General features: G+C 38.9%; 1 protein-coding gene across 2 annotated transcripts in view; it reads left to right on the top strand.

Annotated features, from left to right (window-relative positions):
• Nf1 (neurofibromin 1) overlaps positions 1-10,078 on the top strand; it is a 254,153-nt gene that overhangs the window by 55,545 nt on the left and 188,530 nt on the right. For both annotated transcript variants that reach the window (XM_013016448.1, XM_013016447.1), the window contains exons 5-8: positions 971-1,077; positions 5,433-5,500; positions 6,139-6,214; positions 6,892-7,049. In XM_013016448.1, the coding sequence (XP_012871902.1) occupies positions 971-1,077; positions 5,433-5,500; positions 6,139-6,214; positions 6,892-7,049 (409 nt within the window). The remainder of the gene's footprint in view (positions 1-970; positions 1,078-5,432; positions 5,501-6,138; positions 6,215-6,891; positions 7,050-10,078) is intronic.

Raw genomic sequence — 10,078 nt, 5'->3', positions numbered from 1 at the left:
CAAACCCAGGGCCTCATGCATGCAAGGCAAGTGCTCTACCACTGAGCCACCTTCCCAGCCCCGTAGATACTTAACTTCTATTGTGCCAACAGTGGACTAGATTCAGGAAATACAAAATCCCATTGAAGAAAACTTTCGCTGTCCACTGGGTACTGGTTGCTCATGCCTGTAATCCTAGCTACTCAGGAGGCTGACATCTGAGCATTACTGTTGAATGACGTAGGCACATTTTGAACCTCTGCTCTTATTTTGGAATTAAATAATTTTCCTTGAATGCCCTGGGTAGTTGTGAGGAATGCAATTGAGACATCATACTCTTACAGAGATATATTTAAGTTTTATATTTTTTTTCATCTTGTCCTTTTAATTCATTATATTCTTTAGATTTATTTTTTATTTTTATTTTTTGGGTCTGGTCATGGGGCTCGAACTCTGGGCCTGGGTGCTGTCCTGCAGCTCTTCAGCTCAAGACTAGTGCTCTACCACTTGAGCCACAGCGCCACTTCCGGCTTTTTTTCTTTTTGCTTATGTGGTGCTGGGGAATTGAACCCAGGGCCTCATGCATTCAAGGCAAGCGCTCTACCACTGAGCCACCTTCCTAGCCCTCTTTAGATTTTTATAAAAAAAAGATCATTTACTTATTTATTTATTATTTTTAATTTTTTGGGGGGGGTCCAGTCATGGGGCTCGAATTCTGGGCCTGGGTGCTGTCTCTCAGCTCTTCACCTCAAGGCTAGCGCTTTACCACTTGAGCCACAGTGCCAGTTCTGGCTTTTTTTTTTCCTGCTTATGTGGTACTGAGGAATCAAACCCAGGGCCTCATGCTTGCAAGGCAAGCGCTCTACCACTGAGCCACCTTCCCAGTATGTGTCTTTATTCTTACAAATCTTTTATTGGGTTTAAGAATTGTCAGAATTGTGGAATATCCTAAGACTTAAATCAATGAAGTATTTTGTTTTTTACTTTTCAGGTTACAGGAATTGACAGTTTGTTCAGAAGACAATGTTGATGTTCATGATATAGAATTGTTGCAGCATATTAATGTGGATTGTGCAAAACTGAAACGACTCTTGAAGGGTAAGTATGACTGTATGATATATCTAAAGATAATCACTGTAAGTAAAAAATGAGTATTATAAACAGTGCCAGTAGCTCTTGCTTCTTATCCTAGTTGTTTGGAGGCTGAGATTGGATGTATTGTTGTTTGAAGCCAGCTCAAAAAAGAGCAGAAAAAATTTTGAGACCAGTTCTCACTCATACTTGGGCTTGTGGCTCACACCTATTACTCAAGTTACAAGTAGAAGCCTAAAATATGTGGATCAAGATTCAAGTGTGTGGGCTGGGAACATGGCTCAGTGGTAGAGTGTTTGCCTAGCATGCATGAAGCCCTGGGTTTGATTCCTTAGTACCACATAAGCAGAAAATGCTAGAAGTACTGCTGTGGCTCAAGTGGTAGAGTGCTAGCCTTGAGCAAAAGAAGCTCAAGGACAGTGCCCAGGCCCTAAGTTCAAGGCCCAGAACTGGCAAAAAAAAAAAAAAAATCAGGTGTGTTGAGTAGAAAGTAAGACTTATCTCAAAAATAACTAGCACAAAAATGGGTTAGAGGTATGTTGCAGTAGTATAGGGCCTGCCTATCAAATGAGAGATCTTCAGCTCAAATCCCAGTTCCACAGAAACAAACATAGCCAAATAACAGCAGTATGAATGTACTAATTGTATTCAGCTGGAACATCAGAGAGGATTTGGTCCTTCAAATATTTTTGTGAGATGTTCAGTAATGTATCTGGCTCACTAATTTCTGAATCTTTAAAAATAAAAGTGAAGATGAGTATCTAAGATCTTGGCAATACAATATATATTTTTTAAGTTATTTTTTAAAGCTAGTCAGCACAGATTTAATTTTACCCACAAATGTATTTCCCAGTCTTTCTCAGCTATGTTTATTTTTTTTCTTCCAGTACTGAGGTTTGAACTAAAGTTCTTGAACTTGGTCAGCTTGCGTATTCAGCTTGTGTTTTTACCATTTGTCAGACCTCCAGCCTACTTCTTTGCTGGTTATTTTAGAAATAGAGCCTTTGGACTTTTCTGTCCCAGCTGGCCTATGTAATTCTCTTAATTACAAAAAGAGCCATTGGTGCTAGGAAGAGCCAACTTTTGTTGGGTGGGGAGAGGAGTTAGAGGGAGGGCTGTACCAGGGCTTGTAAGTTAGGGCCTTACACTTGTTTGGCTTGCTTACTTGGCTGGCTCTTTACCACTTGCACCACAATTTTTTTTTTTTGTCAGTCGAGGGGCTTGAACTCTGGGCTTGGGCACTGTCCTTGTGCTCTTCAGCTCAAGGCAAGTGCTCTACGGCTTGAGCCACAGCACCACTTCCGGTTTTCTAGCGGTTTATTTCTAGCCTCCTCAGCTAGGATTACATGCGTGAGCCACTGGCGCCAGGCTGCACCACATTTTTTTGTTGTTGTTGTGAACTCTAGGCCTAGGCATTGTCCCTGAACTCTTCAGCTCAAGGAGAATGCTCTACCACTTGAGCTACTGCGCTACTTTCGGTTTCCTGGTGGTTTATTGGAGATAAGAGTCTCACGGACTTTCCTGCTTTGAACTGTGATCCTCAGATCTCAGCCTCCTGAGTAGCTAGGATTACAGTTATGAGCCACCAGTGCCCCACCCATATTTATTTTTAATAATGAGATGTAAGAGTGTTTAATTTTTCAGGAATTTGATTCCTTAAGGATGGCTCTAGGTCATAGAAATGACCTGTTTAGCTATTGTAGTGTTTAAAGAAGATACTTGCTAGTGTCTTATGGATATAATCCTAACTATTCATGAGGTTGATCTCTGAGAATCACAGTTCAGAGATAGGCAGGCTAAAAAAAGCAAGGAGACTTTTACCTCCCGTCAAGCATTAGAAAGTTGAAAGTAGCCTAAGTGGTAGACTTACAGTCATAAGTAGAAAAATGGAGCAAGAATTTTGAGGCTCTGAGTTCAGTCCTCATTAACCAATGTGTGTACACACACACACTCTCTCTCTCTCTCCCCCTCCCTCCCTCCCTCCCTCCCTCCTTCCCAGGAAATTGTGATGAATTGAGCCAGGACACACACACAAATAGGATTTCAGTTTCAGTATCTTTTGGACCCAGGAAATTGTGATGAATTGAGCCAGGATTCTTAATTTCTTTTTTTTTTCCCCCCTGGTAGTGGGGCTTGAACTCTGGGCCTGGACACTCTCCTTGAGCACTTCAGCTCAAGGCGAGCGCTCTACCACTTGAGCCACAGTGCCACTTCAGTTTTCTGAGTGGTTACTGGAGATAAGAGTGTTATGGACTTACCTTCCCTGGCTGGCTTTGAACCACGATCCTCAGATCTCATTCTCCTGAGTAGCTAGGATTACAGGCATGAGCCACCAGTGCCCGGCTTAGGATTCTTATTTCTGATATTTCCATTTTTATTTTCTTTCTTGCCAGCTTTACAGCATTATCAAGTTTCAGCATCTCAAAGACTAGTTTTGCTTTGTGTCAATCATCTCACATGGGGATGAGAGGATATTACAGGATGGAAGATGTGATTTAAAATTTTTTGAAAGGGCTTCACATGATTATGTGGATTGAAATAGAATTGAGAGAATTACTGTGATAAGCAGAAAGTGTTAATATGAATCAACATTGTGTACCATTCATAAACTTCAGCTATGAGTACTTTTAAATTTCTTTTTACTAGAATACCTTGTAGGCATCATTGGATCTTTACTAATTTAATCAACAAACTTTACAGTATACAGTTCATAGTTTTTTTTTTTTGTTGTTGTTGGTTGTGGGGCTTGAACTCTGGGCCTGGGCGTTGTCCCTCAGCTCTTCAGCTCAAGGTGAGCCCTCTACCACTTGAGCCACAGTGCCATCTGGTTGTCTAGTGGTTTATTGGAGATAAGAATCTCATAAACATTCCTGCCTGGGCTGGCTTTGAACTCTGATCCTCAGATCTCAGCCTCTTGAGTAGCTAGGATTATTGGCGTGAGCCACCAGTGCTGACTGAATTCATTGTTTTTGTTTTACTTTATATCTTGGTTAAGGTATTATCAAATAGTGTTTTTAATTTGTTTATCATTATTAAGTAATTATATAAACGGGTTATGGTTTCATAAGTCAGGTTATGAATATAATGCTTCTTGGTGTGTCACCTCTTCATTCTCCTTCATATTCCCTACCAAAGAGTGTTTTGTGTGTGTGTGTGAGGGGGCGGTGGCGGGTGGCTGGGTTCTGTCCTTGAGCTTCTTTTGGTCAAGGCTATCATTCTACTACTTGAGCACAGCTCTTCTTCTGGCCTTTTCTGAGTAGTTTATTGATAATGCATTGCAAGAGTACATTTAATAGTCACTTATTTTCAAGTTCAAGAAAAGAAAATCATGAAGGATTCTTTAGCTGTATCCTTGGAGACTCATTTCTATTAGACAGATTTTATGTACATGTAATAAAAATTAGTATTCTTAGGAGGAGCTGGCCACCCTCGGCTTGTGCCTATAATCCTAGTTACTCAGGATGCTAAGATCTTATAATCACAGTTGGAAAATAGTTAATGCTGACAAATCCAAATGAGACTTTTCTCCAATTAACCAGCAAAAAGCTGAAACTGGAGACATGGTTCAAGTGATAGAACATCAGCCTGAGTAGAAAAAGATGAGCAAGCCCTAGTACCAGCACAAAGCAAAGCAAGCCCTTGTATTGCCAAAAAAAAGAGCTTAGTATGACCAAAATGTTGTTATAGATATTTCTTATATATATACATAGGAAAAAGAATGAAAGAAAACCCATCTCTATGAATGTTTCTATAGTGTAGAATTATGGATGAATCTAAGTTTAAGGCTTAGGCAGTTGCATATTATTTAAAACAATTTTATTATGACCATACATTTTATACCTTTTTGAAATGTAAATAAAAATAAGGAAAGACTCAACTTTGGAAAATCAAGGCATATTTGTTTTTTTGTTTGTTTGTTTGTTTTTTTTGGTCCGCCATGGGGCTTGAACTCTTGGCCTGGGCACTGTTCCTCAGCTCTTGAGCTCAAGGCAAGCACTCTATCACTTGAGCTACAGAGCCACTTCCGGTTTTCTAGTGGTTTATTGGAGATAGGAGTCTCACCGTCTTTCCTGCCTAGGCTGGCTTTGAACCACGATCCTCAGATCTCAACCTTCTGAGTAGCTAGGATTACAGGCGTGAGCCACCAGCGCCGGGTGGCATATTTGTTTTTATTGAATTTTGTCTTTATTGGTCTTAATTTATGAGTTGGAGTTTATATTAATTATGTTTACCTTGATATTGCTTATAAATAATGAATGAAAACAGCAGGTAAATGAAATGTTACTTTGCTAATAACTCTGAACTGTATTTATGCTAATTAAATAATTTGGAGGTAAATAATTTTTTTTTTCCTACCTCAGAAACAGCATTTAAATTTAAAGCCCTAAAGAAGGTTGCACAGTTAGCTGTTATAAACAGCCTGGAAAAGGTAAGCTGCAGCATCTTTATATTAAAATTATGCTCTTGGGAGCTAGGAATGTGGCTTAGTGGTAGAGTGCTTTTTTAGCATACATAAAGCCCTGGATTCAATTCCTTAGTACCACATAAATAGAAAAAGCTGGAAGTGGCACTGTGGCTCAAGTGATAGAGTACTACCCTTACCCAAGTCTTGAGCACAGGCTCCAGGACTGGCCAAAAAAAAAAAGAGGGCAGGCGCTGCTAGCTGTGCCTAGCTACTCAGGATACTGAGGCCTGAGGATCAAGGTTCAAAGCTAGCCTAGGCAGAAAAGTCCCTGTGAGACTCTTATCTCTAATAAGCAACTCAAAAACGGAAGTGATGCTGTGATTCAAGTGGTAGAGTGTTAGCCTTGAGCACAAAGAGGCGCAGGGACAATGCCCAGACCCTGAGTTCAAGCCTCACAACTGACAGAAAAAAAGAAAATTATGCTCTTAATTAATAGTTTTGGTATCTTTTGTATTTTGAATTTAAAACTAAGGATAGTTTTATGTTAATTTTTGAAAGAATGAATTATAATACTTTTATTAAGAACATTAGAAATACTGGCCATTTACTGTATTAAGAAAAGTTCATGGTTTTCATATCAAGACATGCGTTATTATTTGTAGGCCTTTTGGAACTGGGTAGAAAATTATCCAGATGAATTTACAAAGCTCTACCAGATTCCACAGACTGATATGGCTGGTAAGGATAAGATTAATTTTTTTTGGGGGGGGAGGGTCTTAAATGCTTTAACAAGGTAAAAATTTGGTGATTTCCAGATTTTTCTTTTGTAAAGAGCTTCATCTTGTATTAACTGATAGTAAATATTTTTTCATATTTCTGAATTATCTCTAGCCTTTTCCCTTCCCTTCCTTTGAGCAAACAAATTTAAAATGAACTCTAATCTTTAAAGTTGTGATTAGTTATTTCATCTGCATTTCAGAAAAGCAACTTATTTGGTGTGTGTTCTCAGGCTTTATTTTGTATTTAGAGAAGTGTGTCGAAAGTAAGAATTCTTGAGGATAGCTGCATGGCAGAAAATACAGATTGGGGAACTTGAATAACTCTCCTTGGGAAGATGTGTAGTCCTTCTTGCTTTATTGCACTTTGCATAGGGCCTGCCACATTGAGACAGAATACAAAATTAGCATTTTAAGATGGGGACTTTTTCAAAATGGATCAGGATAGCTCTTATAACATATACAATGTGACATTGCTTGTCTACTTTCTGGATGAGTTTTATAGTTGTTTAACTATCCAAGTTTATCTCTTAAAATTGTGGCCTTTGGGCTTTTGAACAGTGTTGGCTTTTAATTTGAAGGCAAGAATTTTTTTTCCTTATCTAATACTGTCATTAATATTTGTATTTTTTTATATAGAGTGTGCAGAAAAGCTGTTTGACTTGGTGGATGGTTTTGCTGAAAGCACCAAACGTAAAGCAGCAGTTTGGCCACTACAAATCATTCTCCTTATTTTGTGTCCCGAAATAATCCAGGATATATCCAAGGATGTGGTTGATGAAAACAATATGAATAAGGTGAGGAGGGCAAAATTAATTTCCATTATATCCAGATCTGAAGCACTTTGTTTTTACTCAAGGTATGTATTACTTTAGGCTTATCTTAAAAAAAATTTTGTGTGTATATTTTACTGGATTTTTTGGACTTAGGTATTTGTACTAGCTAGGCAGTTGCTCATATTGCTAGAGCCACATGTTTCCAGCCCTTTTAGCTCTGGATGTTTTTGAGATAGTCTCATCTTTTGCCTAGACTAACCTGGACCGCCATTCTCATATTTATGCTTCCTATGTAGCTGAAATGACAGGTACGTAATGGCACACCCAGCCTTTTCTGTTGAGGTAAGGCAACTTTGTTGCCTGATCTGGCCAGAAACAGATATTCTTGATTTCAGCTTTCCATGTAGCTTGGCTGACTGGTGTGTGATACCATGTCTAGCTTTTGATTGAGATAAGATCACATAAACTTTTTATTTGGGCTGGTACCTAATTGCAGTCTTTCTGATCTTTGTCTTTTGTTCTTTTTTTTTTTTGCGGGGGGGGGGAGCGGTTCCCGGTCATGAGGCCTGAACTCTGGGCCTGGGTGCTGTCCCTCAGCTCTTCACCTCAAGGCTAGCGCCCTACCACTTGAGCCAACAGCACCACTTCTGGCTTTTTTCTTTCTGCTTATGTGGTGCTGAGGAATCGAACCCAGGGCCTCAGGCATGCAAGGCAAGTGCTCTACCACTGAGCCAACTTCCCAGCCTTGATCTTTGTCTTTTGAGTACCTAGGATTATAGGTTTGAACCACCAGTATTTGACTGGGTTCATTATTCTTTAAGCAGATTATCTTATGGTACAGTTTTAATTATAATCATTCTAGGTGTCTGTTTGCTAGCCTTTGTAGATTAATATGTATAATTTTATTTGGAACAGGTATAAATACATGATTCAGTGATCAAAGAATTAAAACAATTTCTTAGTTATAGTTTCTCAGATAATCATTTCATCTCAGGTGTGACCCTACTAAGACTATTACTTTTTTTTAAAGGTGTTTGTATATACTGAAACATGCTTTAATATGATGCTACTGAAATGATCTAGTAACTCATTTTAGGCATTTTAGAATGATTTATTTTACAGAATTGAAAATGGCATTATGTGTTGAGATTGTCACTCCCAACAACTGGAAATTAAAAAAAATATTGTTATTAAAGTGCTGTGTTGTACAAAGGAGTAACTTTCATAAAGCAGGTAATGGGTACATTTCTTTTCGGACAATGCCACTCCTTCCTTTGCTTCCCCCCAGTTCAACTGGAACTTTTAAGAGAAATAAAAAGCTGAGTATCTTATTTTTTTTTTGAAGTTCAGTATGAAGTTGCTTTGATATGTATTTTTTTCTTTTGCCACTTTGGGAGAAACGTGACTAGATGACATGGGCTCCTATATAACCTGATCATAAGTGGAGATTTACTACTTTGTAGAAATTATTGGTAGAGAATTTAGGCATTAAAGTATAAATCAGTAAAGTCCTTGAGAATCTATGTTCTTGTGGTATTCCTTTTAGGTCTTTGGCCCAACTTTGATTGTTTATTCATTTGTTTGTTCATTCATTCTGGTGCTGAGGATGGAAGCTAAGGTTCTTCACTCATGCTAGTTGAGTGTTCTACCAATAAGTTGCATTCTTAGCTCCCATGTCTCAGGTTTTTTTTTTTTGTTGTTGTTGTTGTTGTTGGTCCTGGGGCTTGAACTCAGAGCCTGGGTACTGTCCCTGAGCCTCATTGTGCTCAAGACTAGCACTCTACCACTTGAGCCACAGATCCCCAACTATCTTCAAACTGCAATCTTCAGATCTCAGCCTGCTGAGTAGCTAGGATTACAGGAGTTAGCCACAGCCACTCAGCTGTGATTGAGGGTTTCATTTGGCAATTGAGCTCTTCACTTCCAGGATTTTAATTAGTTTTTTTTTTTTTTGTTGGTCGTGAGGCTTGAACTCTGGGCCTGGGCACTATCCCTTCGCTCTTCAGTTCAAAGCAAGCATTCTACCACTTGAGCCACAGCACCACTTCCGGTTTTCTATTGGTTTATTGGAGATAAGAGTGTGGAGGACTTTCCTGCCCAGGCTGGCTTTGAATTGTGATCCTCAGATCTCATCTCAGCCTCCTGAGTAGCTAGGATTACAGGCATGAGCCACCTGCTCCTGCTTAATTAGATTTTTTTTTAAAAGTTACCCTTTCTCCATTGAATTTCTCATACTTTGCATTGCCTTCTTTCGTTTGTCCTTTCTTGTTGCTTATTTGGTTTCTGTTGTTGTTTCTCATGTTTGTTTAAATCCTCTTAGAATTAATCCAGCTTTTTAAACACCTATTCCATTATAAATCATCCTTCCTTACTGTTGTTTTATTGAGCTCATTGGTTAGATATTCTTCCTCTTTACTCTAATTTACTTTTTGTTTTTCATGCTGGTATTGGGACTTGAACTCAGGGCCTGGGTGCTGTCCTTCTGCTTTTTCTGCTCGAGGCTAATGATCTACTCCTTGAACCATAGCTCATTCCATTTCCAGCTGTTTGGTGGTTAATTGGAGATGAGTCTTCCAGTCTTTCCTTCATGGGCTGGTTTTGAACCACAATCCTCATATCTTAGCCTCCTGAGTAGCTAGGATTACAGGTGTCAGCCACTGGCACCTGACTCACAGTTAATGTGGCATTATTGTTTCTTAAAAATGTTTTTAAATTGTTATTACAGAGGAGTTACAGTTACATAACAAGTCTATGCTAGGATATAGAAATAAAAAAGTAAATTGCATTTATATGATTTACAATAAAGATAAGCCATTCAGTTAAACATAAACAACACTCACAATTGAACCAAAATAAGAAAACAGACTTAAATACTATAATTTTTTATTTTTCATTTTTATTTATTTATTTTCTTTGGGTCCGGTTGTGGGGCCTGAACTCTGGGTCTGGGCGCTATCCCTCAGCTCAAGGCTAGCACTCTACCACTTGAGCCACAGCACCACTTCTGGCTTTTTTCTTTTTGCTTATGTGGTGCTGAGGAATCGAACCCA

Source organism: Dipodomys ordii, unplaced genomic scaffold, assembly GCF_000151885.1.
Source record: "Dipodomys ordii isolate 6190 unplaced genomic scaffold, Dord_2.0 Scaffold31, whole genome shotgun sequence".
Classification (NCBI taxonomy): Eukaryota; Metazoa; Chordata; class Mammalia; order Rodentia; family Heteromyidae; genus Dipodomys; species Dipodomys ordii.
This window is presented reverse-complemented; position numbering and strand designations above follow the sequence as displayed.